General features: G+C 37.7%; 2 protein-coding genes across 15 annotated transcripts in view; one reads left to right on the top strand and one right to left on the bottom strand.

Moving 5' to 3' along the window:
* The window catches only part of FAM13C (family with sequence similarity 13 member C), a 118,168-nt gene extending 108,511 nt beyond the window's left edge, over nt 1-9,657 (top strand). For 5 of the 10 annotated variants that reach the window (XM_070488081.1, XM_014833392.3, XM_070488065.1 and 2 more), the window contains 4 exons: nt 1,764-1,859; nt 3,171-3,367; nt 4,898-4,999; nt 8,036-9,657. In XM_070488081.1, the coding sequence (XP_070344182.1) occupies nt 1,764-1,859; nt 3,171-3,367; nt 4,898-4,999; nt 8,036-8,159 (519 nt within the window). In that variant the 3' untranslated portion in view covers nt 8,160-9,657. The remainder of the gene's footprint in view (nt 1-1,763; nt 1,860-3,170; nt 3,368-4,897; nt 5,000-8,035) is intronic. The other 5 variants (XM_070488084.1, XM_014833386.3, XM_070488087.1 and 2 more) reach the window with 3 other exon arrangements.
* PHYHIPL (phytanoyl-CoA 2-hydroxylase interacting protein like) overlaps nt 9,639-16,219 on the bottom strand; it is a 66,415-nt gene continuing 59,834 nt past the window's right edge. For all 5 annotated transcript variants that reach the window (XM_070488095.1, XM_070488100.1, XM_014833393.3 and 2 more), the window contains one exon: nt 9,639-10,721. In XM_070488095.1, the coding sequence (XP_070344196.1) occupies nt 10,187-10,721 (535 nt within the window). In that variant the 3' untranslated portion in view covers nt 9,639-10,186. The remainder of the gene's footprint in view (nt 10,722-16,219) is intronic.

Genomic DNA, 16,219 nt, shown 5'->3' with positions numbered 1-16,219 from the left:
GGTTAATAGATTGTTAGGGAAGGGGATGTATTGGCTACTTTGAGAATTTAAAGATATATGTGATATAATCTTTGTTTTCTAGAAACTTCAATTTTAGGGGCTGGCCTGGTGGCACAGCGGTTAAGTTCACAGGTTCTGCTTTGGTGGCCCAAGGTTCGCCAGCTCGGATCCCGGGTGCGGACCTATGCACCGCTTGTCAAGCCATGCTGTGGTAGGCGTCCAACATATAAAGTAGAGGAAGATGGCCATGGATATTAGCTCAGGGCCAGCCTTCCTCAGCAAAAAAAATGGAGGATTGGGGGCTGGCCCTTGGCTGAGTGGTTAAGTTTGCGTGCTCCGCTGCAGGCAGCCCAGTGTTTCGTTGGTTTGAATCCTGGGCGCGGATATGGCACTGCTCATCAAACCATGCTGAGGTGGCGTCCCACATGCCACAACTGGAAGGACCCACAACGGAGAATATGCAACTATGTACTGGGAGGCTTTGGGGAGAAAAAGGAAAAAAATAAAATCTTAAAAAGATATATTAAAATAAAAAAAAAAAACAAAAGGAAGATTGGCAGTAGATGTTAGCTCAGGGCTAATCTTCTTCAAAAAAATAGAAACTTCTAATTTATTTGGGCAGACAAGACTAAAACACAGAAAACAGTTAAGGCCCAGATAATGAGATAGAGAAGTTCAGAGAAAAGGGAGATAAGTATGGGCCAGAATGGTTCTCAACTGGGATTGGAGTAGGGTAACATGAGAATAGCTAGGGAGCTTCAAAAATACACATGCTTGAGCATTTTCTTTTCCCTCAAGATTCACTCTGGGGGCCCCGGAAGGCAGAGCCAGATAGCACACTTGGGCATGTGTACTTTGATAAAAGATACCTGGGTGATTGTGCTGTGTGCTATTTCTACCATTCCCCTCTTGCTGCCTGCCAAGTGAGAACCACTGGACTAGAGTGAAAGGGAGGTTGTGTGTAGTAGACATGTAGGAAATTAGTGCAGGATGCACAGCAGGGAGGAAAACTAAGGCAAGCGGAGGAGTTTGGTCACTTTGGATGGAGAGGTAGGTAGGAGGTTAGATAGACAGAAAGATGATTGATAAATAGAAAGCTATGTAAATTTTTATGTACGATGTCACCTGGTGAAAATAGTGCTTAGGGATGGGTCATATAGCAAAGGGGTAATAGAATGCATTTGTAGACAAGAGGTTATGAAATTTTTTAGTTGGAAGGAACTTTGTAACACCTCCTTGTTGTATAGGTAGAAAATTGAGAATTCAGAGAAGTTAATAGTTTTATCCAAAATAGTTAGTTTATATCAGAGCTGGCCAGTAAGCTAGTGTATATTCCAAGCATGTAGTGATGAAGACCTGGACAAGGTTGGTGGTAGTGAATATAATCATGAAAGCCCAGATAAAATACATGTTTCAGAAGAAAAGTCTATGGGTTTCAATCTACCCAATGATTTTTTAAGAATGAAGAAATAATTAAAGAAGAGGTTCCATACCATTTACACATTGAGGATTCCTTAAGACAGCTTTAAAAACATCTTTCTAAACTTGGAGCTATCCTTCAGGAAACTTTTCCCAGAAGAAAATTGGCATGTGCTTTATACAGTATCTTACAAATGACTTCCCCTTTTCTAGTTACTGTTGCATTATAGTATTAATAATCCCTTATGTTGGGGCTTCAAGACTTTTTTTTCTGCCTGCTAAAAATAGTGATGTGTTTTCTTCTTGTCTGAGAAAGGAACAATAAATAATTTCATGTTTTTCAGGTAACTAAGCAAGACAAGAATCTCATAAAGCCTCTTTATGACCGATACAGAATTATCAAGCAAATCTTGTCAACGCCCTCCCTTATTCCAACAATTGTAAGTCAGGGTGCTCACATTAACTAGAAACTCCTATTTGTGCTTTGTTTCGATGGTTAGTTAGGGAGGCAGCACTATGAGAGTTATAAAGGAGCCTTCTTGGCAGTGTGTGCTGCTAACCAGGCCAGCTGGTATTTAAAAAAAGTAGAAATGTGGTCTCCCTCATCCCCAATACTATATTTAACAGTGGCTGATAATTAAAACTATTGTGAAACAGAAATATAGAGCAACCGTGGTTTTGAAGCCAGTTTTAATGTTTGCTTTCATTGCTTGGATGAGGAGGACAAACGATGGATTTCAGTTTGGCATTATCTAATTTACAACAAAGCAAGACAAAACAAAGCCTTTCTATTCTGTGTGTTAATTTTTCTCCTTTAATAAGAAAATTGACAGGATGTTCCTTGATATAATGCAACATTTGTTTTGGGTACCATTTGACCATCACTGTACAAGACATAAGTAGATTTATCTTAATAGAAAATATGAATATTGAAATTGAGTTAGACTACTTTAATAAAGAATGATTTATGGGAATACAGAACTAGAAAAGCCCCACAAATCCTACTCGATCAATATTAAAACAGTCACTTGCTCATGATATCAATATAAAAAGGAATAAACATTAACAAATATAAATTTAAGTGTACTTGAGTACATTTATACTTCCACAATTTTAATTAAAGGCAAAGACAATAATGATTCATAATCTTTGAAATTTTCCCATTAAGGAAGCATAATTTAAAATGGGGTGTGATGTTCAGGTTTGCTTGCAAGAAGATCTTTTGGTTGTAATAAGCATTACCAGAACAGGTTAAAGAGTAACTCCATTTCGCTTTGGCCTGCATAGAGCTCTTCTCTGAATCTGTCAATTTTCTGAGTATCATCTGTATCTAAATGTGGCCCACACCAGGACCTGATTTGGGGTGACAAAAGGTGTCTGGAGTCCATCTCATCTTAATCCATATAACTGTTATGAAGCTGGGGCCTAGAAGTCTGGGTCAAAGGAAGGAGCTACTAGGCAGTGCAGCCCAGATTGGAATATCTCCTGGATGTCTGTGCCTTCTTTGGCCCAGCAAACAGAGATGAACTTGGTGAGCATTTTAGCATAGGATGGGTGCCTCTTTGCTCATTAACTTCTTTAAGTTTTTTGATGAAACTGAGGAAGAGTTCCTCTTGGTTGCTTTCTTCTCAGTAGGCATAGGGGTCACCTCTTGTTTTCATGGCGTCTATTTATGGTTCCCCTTCCTGTTTTTGCTTCCTCAAGAGGTACTTAGCATTTTGTGACTTTATTTAAACTCTGCCTGTGATAAGCAGGAGGAAGAGGACTCTGATGAAGACTGTCCACAGGGAAGCCAACAACCTTCTTTGCCAGATCCAGCATCTCACCTTTCCGTTGGCAACCACCTCACCTACTCTGAGACTGAGGCTGTTAGAGTCCTGCTACCAGATGAAAAGAAAGAAATCAAACAACCCGCCCTCTCCATGTCCAATTTACATGAGGCCACGATGTAAGTATGAAGCCTAAGTGTGGAGTCTCTCTTTAACTTCTTCTGGTCTGGGGTACCTTATATGTACCTAAGAAATACAGAAGAGCTATTAGACTCTAAAAAATGCTATCCACCAGAGTAGCCTTAAAAAGCATAATCTGGTTGTCCTCTTAACTAGAGAATTGAGAACACAAAGCCATGAGGAACCAAGGCTCCCAATAAGGTCCTAAAGATGCCATAAATGCTAATGTTCAGTTTGCTACAGTCACATATCTTTTTAGCAGGGTCTGTCACCAGTCTAACTCTTGGCAGTGGGTGAAGCAAAGCTGTCCTTTAAAAATGCTGGACCAACAGGAAATGGGATCCTGTGGTGGGTCAACAGTTGTCAGAGCCTTTATCCTAGTCTATTCCATTTAGCTAAAATGGTTTCTTCAGATTGGGAATCCCCTTGGCCTTAAGTAAGTGAGCTGACCTTGTCTTCTAATGGCCCCTCAGTCAGGACCTATTTGGATTTTTATTAGTACTATCATTTTCATTATTCGGTAGCTGGCATTCCTCTTGATCATTTGGCCTTCTTTGGTTTTTATATTACAGGCAGATTATGAGATTTTCTTTAATAAGTATAGTACAGTGAGTATGCCCCAAGATAGAGATGGAATCCCCAGAAATATATGAGGTGAGACCAAGGACTAAGTTGTAAGTTGAGATTTTAGTGTACTTGTAGAATCAGTTGGTACCTGAATTTCGGCTCACAGAAGAGGGTCATGTTTGGAAACAGAAAATCTTCCTTCCTCCCTCCTTTACCTTCTTCTTCCCCCCCCACCCCTTCGCCTTTTTCTTTCCATTCTTTGTTTCATTTATTTATTGGTTGGTTGATTGCTCTAAAGCAGCTGTTCTTAACGTTTTTGGGGTATTGGACTTTTTTGAAAGCAATGGAATCTTGGTCTTTTTTTTTTTTTTAGAAAGTGCTCATATATAATTTCAAAGAGTTCATAGAGTCTTTGAAACTATACACAAGTTCCCCAGATAAAAATTCCTGCTCTAAAGTATATGACTTTTCTCTCTCAGTAGAATGGAGTAGAATTTGCAATGTAACCTTAGCTTTCTTTTGGGTCTTTGTTTCATTCCCAAGGGTTTTGCCATTCTCCCATACGCTAGATTAAGGGTAGAATTTTCTTTAAAGTTTCTTCCTCTTGTGCCTCTTATGTTCAGGTTATCACCCAATACTGATGAGTATTCCTTCAAAATGTCTTGTTTCTCCCTCATCCATTCATGTGGCCTTTACCCTCACCACTTTTTATAATGGACTCAGTCTGCTTTCTCCTGTCTGTCCTTTCTCCCTTCCTATGATATTTTTATGAAGTAATTTCCTCTGCTTCTATGCTTCCCTATGGTCAGTCTCCTCATGTGCTATACTTATTCAAAAGATAGTCTTAGGCAGAACACTTCTGTATCATAATATGCCTTTGCTGAACAGATAAATCTGCTCATGATGATCTCTCAATTATGCCAGAGCTCAGTAATGGCAAATATATATTTTACTTGGTATAGGCCTGTACTTCTTGACCATCTTCGAGAAACTAGGGCTGATAAGAAGAGACTTCGGAAAGCCTTAAGAGAATTTGAAGAACAGTTTTTTAAACAAACAGGAAGGTAAGTATGGGCAGAGATATTTTTTAAGCTAATATTTCTTAGCACAGTATGAATGAGCTGCAATTTGTTTGCAGGAACAATGACTACAAGATAGAATTTCCACAGTGACTTAGACCCGGGATTTGTCTAATACGACATTCTGATAGTGCCATTATTAGGTATGTTTTATGGGAGGCTGTAACTATCAAGTATGACATCAAGCTTTAAAAAATAATGGATGAACTCCAAAAATCCCTAACTTGGCATAATAAACCTCATTATAACTATCAAGTTTATCTAAATCTTTAAGAAATTTTTGATTTTTCAGCCCATATAACTTCTTTGTTCTTGGTTACTTCATCCCACAAGTTATTCCCTACTTTATTAAATAATTCTTGTTTTGCTTTAAGTATATCATTTAAACTTCAGGATTTGCCCTTAATTATTTTATTTCAGGATTTGGTCAAAAGTTCATAGCTATTCTTTCTATCTTTAAATAAACATTTAGCTATATCCTCTATTTGTCCTCAATTTTTCTATGTCAACTCGTCTCATTATGCACTCCATTAGTTTTCTCTAAATTTTGGTGTATCATCACCAAAATTATATATATATATATATATATAAAATCATGAGATAAGGGTTATTGATCTACTTCTGGAATAGACAGATAAATCACTGAGCTATCCTGAGCCTGTCTCCACGGTTGTAAGATGAAATTATTGGATTCCCTGGGATATTTTGGGAAGCTATGGCTGTCATGTAGAATGTCAGTCTTAAAAAAAATAATAAAGGGTATAATTTTTCCAAAGTCTCAAAGTTATTAAGGTGGCTGAGGTGGGAGTTGTGATACACTGGCTCCTCGTATTCCTCTCCATCTATGTATCTGCCTTCCCTGAATTGCTTTCATTTCAGCAGACTGAGGGTTATCCTGATGCAGAGGGACTGTTCTGAAAGCATCTTGAAAGCTTGGTCTACTCACCTCTTAGCGGCTTTTCCATTTCAGTCCTCCAGGGCAGTTCACCAGGACTGGAGCTATTAAGTCAGAAACTTTTTGCATTCAGCAAATACAGATGTAATCTCACCTACTTTTCTACCTGGAATCTTCCTTTCCACTTGATTGCTATAAGTCCAAGTTATTTACCTTTCTGCTGATGTTAAGTAATCTAGTAAAGTGTTATGTGGCTGCTAAATTTAGAATGTAAAATATAATTTGTTTTCTTTTTGCTTTTTCTCCTTTACAAAATTTCCATATGACTTTTACATTTTTACCTGTTTGAACCCAGGAGTCCACTTTAAAGAGTTTGAGAACTTCCCAATGTGCTAGTAGTCCTGCCTAATGGATCTACAGTGGCACTTGGCATGCCTTTGACATACAGGGAAGTTAGTTATGTTCTACTGCACTTGTGAGTCCTAAACCTACTTCAGATATACCTACGTTGGATTGAGGTTGTATGCCCTCTTGTGGTAATATACTTATACTAAATGCAGAAGAGGTGATACATTAAAACTGAAACCAAATAGTTGAATGGCTAGGAAATATGGATCTTAATCTTGTTTTCCTAAGACATTTTATTAGGATGGCCTAACTATCCATAAGGTCAAATAACCATGCAAATGGATTACTAAAAATTTTAAGATACTTTAAATGTTCTTGGTAATATTTACCGTGCAAGTGGCATAATCACGTAGATATGACATTATAAACAATTATGAGCCAGAGAATTGTGCTAAGCACTTGAACACGTTTTATATAACGGGAAGACTGCTTTAGGAAATACCCAGCAAAAATTTTCATTCTGACCAATGCACTCTTGTTTTAGCAAAAAATGGAGTATGCAGGACCAGGGAAAAGTTACATGATGGATTATTAATGTTCCTAAATTAGACCATTTCTTCACTTAGATCTGTCTACGCAAATTAAGGTGGTTATTTAGACACCCAGTTATAGGTTTGGGCCACAACACTGAATGGAGGCAAAGGAATTATGTTATATAATTTAGACAACATTTAGGAGGAACCCTGTCTATAGATTTGTGTACCGTTCTCAGTTCTATACCAGAAATTGCAGGGCCGTGTATACTGGTGCAACACAAGTAGATAACTATAGTCTTGGGAATATTTATAGATTAACTTATTTTTTTATTTGTAAGAGATATCATTATATCTTTATTAGTACTGGGAAAATAGAATGGTAAAACATTAAATGTTAGCTATTTACCCATTTTCAGCCATACTAATATTGGCGAGTATTTGTGTTTTATATTCAGTAGCAATCGTGGTGACTTCATCTGTGCTTTCCACGTCTTGTTATTTCAAAGTCATGGGTGGAAAGGTTTTAAAAGCACTCGCCATTTTATCAACAAAGGAGACAAGAACCTTTTGAGATCCTGAAGCAGTTATTGCCCTTTAGAAAACATAACCTGGCAACATATTTTTGTGGGATGGCAAATGGTTTTAACTCAAGATGTTACTTAATTATTCCTCAGAGTAAATGACAAGAACATGTAGTAGTTAGAATGCATATATATAAAAATCTATGCATTATCAACTAGTCTAAGTAAAATCAGTGTGTAAAGAGAACCACTGCAATTTAAACTTTTATAAATTACTTCACTCAAGGAGTTTATTTTTATTAATATAATTCCTGTAGTATTTTTAGGTTATTTTTAACAACTATCACTATGAGGGCTGAACATTCTGCACAGGCATGGAACTGTGGCATGGGTGATGGGAGAATGACTAGACAAGGAATGCCTTGAGGTTCTGGGTTTTGTTTTTTCCTCAGACTTTTTCACTTTCCCCATTGTTATATGTCTACGTACTGGACCATATATTTGCAAAACCCCTATGACATTCAAGTTCTCAAAGGGTACTATTTTATGCAAACCTAAAAACACCTGGAAGAGGGAGTGAATCAAGGTGAAGGGAAGGTAAAAAAGACATGATGCAAAAACCAGGTGGAAACTGCTACCCTGTACTTTCTCATGTAAGAATTGTAAAAGGATTTTTAATGACTTGATTGTGAACTAATAGACAGTATTTTCTGTTTTGCAGAAGTCCACAAAAGGAAGATAGGATACCAATGGCAGATGAGTACTATGAATACAAGCACATAAAAGCCAAACTGAGACTATTAGAGGTTCTCATAAGCAAGCAAGATGTGGCCAAAACGATTTGAAGTTTAGGAAATATTTGTGATCACTTTCACCCAAGATAAAGTCAAGTTTATTTTCCTCTGCCGCTCTTAAGTAGTTTTGACATACTGAAAATTGAAGCACTTTAGTGGTAGTATTAGCTGTTCTGTTTTAAGAAGAGGTGGCAAGTGTGATTATAAATGAGAAAGAGGGATTTAAATGGGAGGAAAATACCACAAGTAACAGTACAATTGGAAAAAAAAAATCAACCTCCTCCATGCCAAGGAGAAAACTCACAATCAGTATAATTATTTCAGAAAACATCTAGTATTTTATCAAATCTAAATAACATAGAGCATCCACTTGTTCAATGGGCCACTTTTCAGGGAAAGTCTATTTAGTGTCCAAAGATTGCTTATATTGATATATGGAAAAGAGCATGATTTTTTTAAAAAACTCAGTAGGAGGAGGAAAAGAAACTCTTCTTATGGGAGAAGGAATACAGCTACTAAGAATGTAATTTATTTGAAACTTCGAATAGATTTTTAAGTCATAACGAAAACTACTACCTTGTCCCTTAAGTCTGCTAGGCTTTCAGTACCCTAAAATATACTAGAATGTGTCACTGCTAATTTTTTATTTCTATATAAAAATAGCACATTATTTTATCTGTTATTTGAAATTTTACATTTCTGATTACCAAAGTTCATTCTGATAGCATGTAGTTTGTGAATTATCTTTGTCTATAATTGACAGATGTTTATATTAAAATAAAATATTAAAATTTGAAAATAGGTATTTTGGATAGATATGTGTCTGTAGTATATAATCTAATGTGATCATAGTTATAATTGCTAATCTTTTTGTTTACTATAAGATTATATAACTATTTTTCCATTGGGAATATGCATTTTCCTTAAGGTTCCAAGGTCTGTACTTTGTAAAGTCAAAAAGCTTTCTCGTGAGTTGCACTTATTCTTCATTCTGTACAAAATGAAAGATTTGGAAATTGTGTGCTATGACACCTTGGAGTAGAAGCCAAAATATTTTATTTGCTTCCTCAACTTTAGTGTATATTTTTTGTTATTTTGTACTAAAACGTGTTTATTATTTTTGCTTTTGTAAAAATAAGTGAAAGGTCAACATTTTCTCTCTTGTACCAACCATGTTTGTATTTCTATTTTCTGTAATGTTTAAGCATGATACTGAACAAATTCACATTTTCATATAGTTTGGATGGGAAAAATACTGACTGTTTCAGAAGTAGACTATTTCAGAGGCTTATTGTTTTCTCTGTATTTATCTGATATTTTATAACTTTTATGAATCAGAATAATGTCCTTCATAAATTTGTTTAATTAAAGTCATCTACTTGTAACAGGACAGATACACAACTATTTGAAGTTTACAAACTACATCTTTGATAAGGAAAATGGTTTCGTGACACGTATACAATTGCTATTAAATGTAACTCTATATATTCTATATGATTGTAAATATTTTATACAACAATACAAATAAAATATTTTTCTATTATATTTATTATGTTGAAACACAGTAGTTGTTTCCTGTTAGCTAATATAAATAACATAAATAACACTGTCAAACAACAAGTTGGAAGTGCTGACAATTCTAGGCTTCAGGATTTAACTCATGCTGCAATTACACCCTTTCATGCGATTTGGAGTTATCCCAATATTTGTTCAGTAGATTAAAATGAATGCATATTTAAACACCATTTATAAGCCGTTATTTTGTATTTTGCTAAAGCAGTTTATATAATTGTTTTGTTATGTTTGGCATAAAGGAAAAATAAAAACATTGCAGCATCTAGGCAATAAAGTGTCAGATGGAGAACTTAGGATATTTCATCATTGAAAGCAGTGGGAAGGGTAGGGAATAGGAAACACTAAAACGGCTCTGAATGAAATTTGAAAAGTGGCAGTTTGCTTTTGGTGATAGCGGCATGTGCATGCTTCAGTGGAAAACATCTGGTGATGAAAATGGACAACAGAGGATCAATGCTCCTAAGGGAAGAAAAGGGACTGAGTAAGAATAAGAAAAGCGAGCATTAACGTCCAACACTGATATTACAGGTTTTGCAGCTGGGATCTTTCTTTGCATTTGCAGTAGACAAACTCATGAGCTGATGACCAGTGATCTCTGCCACGGTGCCCAGAGAAAGATCCACAGGGTCAGTGTAGATGACTTCTAAAATGACATCCTGGGCATGGTGGTAAACCAGCACCCCGTCTTCTTCTGTGCAGGTCAAAAATTTATTATCCTTGGAATTTAGTTGAGGAAGGCGCTGCTTACAAAATTCATCTCCTGGTGATCCCACAGGGGCAATAACAAGAATCACATAATGATAAGCAGTGTACATACAGTAGAAGTCCCCAAAGTATAAGTTAGTGTTGGGGTTAAAAAGTTTTTCTGCTGCAATCTCAAACCTGTATCTTCCATAAGGTGAATCCTGGGGTGGCTTCCCAGTGTTGAATTCGGTGCTGCAGCTGAAGAAGATGCCTTCTAATTTTCCACTGATAGGAGAGCCATGGCTACCACTGTTATCCTTGACAGAGGGCTGCATAGCATTTCCATGATGTTCTCTGCAAGAGAAAAGAAATGGTCAGTGCTTGGTACAATACTGGAAAAGTTACTGATTTATAGATTTGAATGGTGATAGGCCTAAAAGTCAGCTGTCTACTATTAAAAGCCTGAATTCTCATCCTACTATCAGATCAAGGAGAAGGCATCTTTTTTTAAGGTATGCTTTTTTTTTGGGTGAGTAAGATTGGCTCTGAGCTAACATCTATTGCCAATCTTCCTCTTTTTTTTCTCCCCAGTGCCCCAGTACATAGTTGTACACCCTAGTTGTAGGTCGTTCTAGCTCTTCTATGTGGGATGCTGCCAGAACATGGCCTAACGAGCAGTGTGCAGCTCCACACCAAGGATCTGAACCGGCTAATCCTGGGCCACCAAAGAGGAGTGCATGAACTTAACCACTCTGCCATCGGGCTGGCCCTGAGAATGCATCTTTTGACATTACCTATAGATGCCTAAAACTAGCCCTGGTGGTCTAGTGGTTAAAATTTGGTGTTTATCATTGTGGCCTGGGTTCATTTCTGGTCAGGGAACCACACTACCTATTGACTGTCATACTGTGGTGGCTGTGTGTTGCTGTGATGCTGAAAGCTATGCCACTGGTATTTCTAATACCAGCAGGTTCCCCCAGGGTAGACAGGTTTCAGTGGAGCTTCCATACTAAGACAGACTAGGAAGAAGGAAATGGCCACCATTTCTGAAAAAATTGGCCATGAAAACCCTACGAATGGCAGTGGAGCATTGTTTGATATAGTGCCAGAAGGTGAGAGGATGACACAAAAAGACCGGGCACGGTTCTGCTCAGCTGTACACAGGGTTGCAAAGAGTTGGAATCAACTAGATGGCACTAACAATAACAAATAGATGGTTAAATTCCAGCCTTGACTCTAAGTAAGGTAAGCTACAAACCTTGGAAGTCTTTAACATAATAAATTTCCTGGCCAGAAAAACCAAACTGGTATTAGAACTCTTACATCTGAAATCACATCCATTATATGCCTACTGCATTTCAGAAGTGGCTTTTTGAAGAGAAAACTGGACTAACAGTACTGGTTAGTTAAATATGTTGAATGTTTCTTTAAAATATGCCAGAATTTAGTCCTAAAATGAGTGCTGTCCACATATATTGGCACAAAGTATTTTGTTTTATTGTGGGTTTATTTTTTTTGACCCAGGCACAGTTTACTAATCAGGTCCTCTCTCCTGCATTTTTTCCTTTTTAGTGAGGAAGATTGGCCCTGAGCTAACATCTGTTGCCAATCTTCCTCTTTTTGCTTGAGGAAGATTGTTGCTGAGCTAACATCTGTGCCAATCTTCCTCTATTTTATGTGGGATGTCACCACAGTGTGGCTTGATGAGCAATGCTAGGTCCGTGCCTGGGATCAAAACCTGCAAACCCCGGGCCGCCAAAGCAGAGCACGCAAACTTAACCACTACACCACCGGGCTGACCCCCTCTCTCTTGCATTTTGCTTAGAAAAGAACTGGTTATTCTCCCTTTACCCTGTCCCCAGATCTGTTTTCTACCCTTCTCACCTTCCACTGTGGACTGACTCTATCATCCAGTTCTTCCTTGCCCCTTGGTCCCTTCCCTTCCAGTTCTACCAATAAGAGGCACCAGCAGATGTCGGGGAGAAGAAGGTAAAGCCTTGAGTGTGTCTTCCTCTACCACCTCCATGCTTCAGAGCCTTGTGGTTCTGGCAGGGCTGGATTTGTCTATAACTACATATCTCTGACTACTTCTCCTGCTGGGCACCTCTACTCCTCTTCTCTTCCCAAGAATGGTAAAACCTTTCAACTCTATAGCATCTGGCTGCTTTAGCATCCCTTATTAATTGCCTTAACTCTCCCCATACATCTGTGAATGGTGCTTTTGTTAAATTTTCTCCAGAATTCCCTGAGTGTGCCTTCTCTTCCTTGACTGGGTCTTTGACCAGCATGATTTAGGATGAAAATTACAAGCTACCACTCAGGCAAGAGAAGGTTCTCCCAGTCAACATGCTCCTTAAAGAGTGTGGGTCATTGAGGTGTGCTCAAGATCTGCCCGTGACTTTAGAACAGCAGTAAGTCTCAAATTCTAGTGCCTGAAAACTACCTAGGGAGCTTATTAAAAATGCAGATTCAAGGGAAGACCAAGAAACTGTCAGAGATTAGAGAAGACTAAGGAGACCTGACAAATAAATGTACTATAATATCCTGGATTGGACCCCATATTTTTACTCTTCCTGTTGTTCTTTCTTCCTTCCTGATATTCCACAATTCCTTCTTTTATCATTTCCTTCCTGTTTCAAGAACTTCTTTTAGTCATTCTTTTAGGGTAGGTATGCTGGTGACAAATTCTCCTAGTTTTCCTTCTTCTGAGAATGTCTTGATTTCCCCTTTATTCCTGAAGGATATTTTCACTGAATATAGGATTCTGGGTTGACAGTTCTCTTTCAGAACTTGAAAATATTGTGCCACTTCTTTCTGGCCTATGTAGTTTCTGATGATGTCATTCAAATTGTTTTCCCTATAGATAAGGTATTTTCTCTCTGACCACTTTCAGGATTTTTTTCTTTATCTTCAGTTTTCAGGAGTTTATGAAGTGTCTTGGCATGGATTTCATTGGGTTTATCCTGTTTAGGGTTTACTTATTAGCTTCTTGAATCTTTAGGTTTATGTCATTTGCAAAATTTTGGAACATTTCAGCTATTATTTCTTTGAATAGTTTTTCAGCCCCACCCTCTTCTTACTTTCCTTTTTGACTCTGATGACACCAATATGTGACATTTGATCTGCCATAGTCCCATATGTCCATGAGGCTCTGCTCATTTTTTTTTTAGTCAATTTTTTCTCTGTTATTCAGTTTGGGTAATTTCTATTGTTTTGATTCTTCTGTTTCTATTTCTACTGTTCTGTTGTTCTGTTCTGGTTCAGGTTTACTCATTCTTTCCTTTATCCTCTTGATTTTGTTTTCAGTGTATCCATTGAGTCTTTTTACTTCTCCTACAGTGTTTTTCAGTCCTAAAATTTCCATTTAGTTTTTTATATCTTCTATTTCTTTGCTACTTCTATTTTCATTTGTTTCAAGTGTGTTTGTGATTGCTTGTTGAAAAATTTTTACGGTGGCTGTTTGCAAATCCTTGTCAGATAATTCCAAGATCTGTATCATCTTGGTATTGGTATCTGTTGATCATCTTTTCTGATTCAAGTTAAGATTTTCCTGGTTCTTGGTGTGATGAGTATATTTCAATCATATCCTGGACATTTTGGGTATTTTGAGACTGGATCTTATTTAAATCTAGTATTTTAGTAGGCTTCTTCTGACTATGTGCCAATGGGAGAACTGTGGCGGGGTGTTACTTTATTGCTGTCAGGCGATAAACATTCAGGTTCCCCAGTCAGTCTCAATGACATGGGGCAGGGGAGGAGGACGGGGGGAGGGACTAATGGGCAGAGGTAAGAGTTTAGGCTCCCACTAGGGTTCTGCTAACACAGTCTAGCTGGGAGAGGGAAGAGTGTCTCATTATTGCTCCCTATGTGGCCTTTACTGACACTGCAGGGCAAGCTTTATTATCCCTCGGCTGTGGTGAAAAGTCCTGGTTTCCACTAGGCCTCCTGTGATACCACAGTGGGGAGGGTGACAGAGATCTCATTGCCACTGGTGAGGGGTATAAGTCCAGTCTCCCCACTCAGTCTTCTCTGACACCACCTCCAGCAGGAGATGGAGGAGGAGGGGAGGGTGCTTCCTTACATGTGGGAGAGGGTGGATGTTTAGGTTCCCTATTTGGCCTTGGCTGGTGATGGTGGGAATAGATTTTTTTTCCATGGTGTTTGGCCGGAGTAGGAAAGTTATCATCTAAAAGATTCCTGTCTTCAAGGCTGTCCCTTTGTTGGTCATTTGGGTACACAGAGCAGACTTTCTAGGGTGATTTTTTTGTCTGTGCCCATTGGCATTTCTGGGTTGCTGGCTTCTCTAGCACCTAGTCCAGAATATAAGAGCTAAAAAGAAAACCCAGGAAACTCATTATTGTATTGTTCTTTGAGCCGTGAAATCCCTAACCAGTTTACCTTCTCTCCACCTTTCAGAGTTTTATGTTTCTTTGATATATATGTCCAGGGTTTTTAGTTGTACTTAGTGGGAGGAAAAGAGAGAAGTGTATCTACTCTATCTTGTCCTGGGTCAAAAATTCTTATCCTTGTTACATTCTCATTAACAAAAACCAAATATCAGTATATGTGTCCTACTTGAATCAAGTGAAATTATATGAAATAATAACAGCAGAAAAGATATAAACAGGAACTTAGGCTAGAAGAAATGTCCTAATATCAGTGACAGGCATCAACTTTGAGGCTATACAATCTAGCACCAAAAAGTACAGGAATTGCTACACATGTCTATCAGTCTCAGTGGATTCCTGAAGAGAAAACTTTCAGAAATAGAAAGGTGTTTTAAGGACAATTCGTCTGCTTAGTGAACTTGAATGAGTAAGAGAGAAAGTGATATTTTGATCTGGGGTAAGGGAAAGCAATATTCATTTAGGAATTCATTTCTAGAGGAAGAGATCAAAATGAGTTCATTCTATGTGGACTGAGTCAGAATTTATCTATGGCTTTTTCATAATTTATAATGATTTGGAGTTTGTCAGGTAAGTGAAAGGTTCCTTTCTTTTTCTTTTTTTAAAGGTATGCTCTTTTTTGGTGAGGAAGATTGGCCCTGAGCTAACATCTATTGCCAATCTTCCTCTTTTTTGTTTTTTTTCCCCAACCCCCCCCCCCACCCCGCCCAGTACATAGTTGTATATCCTAGTTGTAGGTCATTCTAGTTCTTCTATGTGGGATGCTGTCACACCATGGCTTGATGAGTGGTGTGTAGGTCTGCACCCAGGATCCAAACTAGCGAACCCTGGGCCGCTAAAGTGGAGTGTGTGAACTTAACCACTCAGCCACAGGGCTGGCCCCCTACAATTTTCTAATAAAGGTTTTTTAAAAAGCAATGTTGAAATATTGTACCCATGCGTTGGCAAGTGTATTTATTTATATATACTGCATCAAGATATAATTTACATGGATTTTACAACTATTACGGAAAATCCAACAAAGGTAAATTTCCTTCATAGTAGATATATCTTTCAAACTAGTATATTGAAATCAACCATACACTATATACAATAACTTTTTTCATTTTACATGCTCTCTGTATTTACCTTTTTTCTTCTTGGAAGAACTTTTGAAAACAGATGAAGCAAATTTTAGAGTATCTAAGGACCAGAAAAACAGAAGGCCAGTTCCCAGCCAAAGGATGGAGAAAAATTAGAGAAATACTGACCTCCAGTGGCCACCTACAATAGACACTGGCAATAGTCCAGACATCTAAACCTAGTACCAAAGATGTATTTATTTATTCTATTGATGTATTTCTTATTAATGAAAATAGCAAAGCGGATCTTTTATTCTTTTCAAATTTTATGCTTAACAGATATAAACAAATACCTTTCTTGTTGAGTGTATATGGTCATTCCCAT

This window comes from Equus asinus, chromosome 2 (genome assembly GCF_041296235.1).
Source record: "Equus asinus isolate D_3611 breed Donkey chromosome 2, EquAss-T2T_v2, whole genome shotgun sequence".
In the NCBI taxonomy this organism is placed as follows: domain Eukaryota; kingdom Metazoa; phylum Chordata; class Mammalia; order Perissodactyla; family Equidae; genus Equus; species Equus asinus.
The sequence above is the reverse complement of the archived record's forward strand: the minus strand, read 5'-3'. Positions and strand labels throughout refer to the sequence as shown.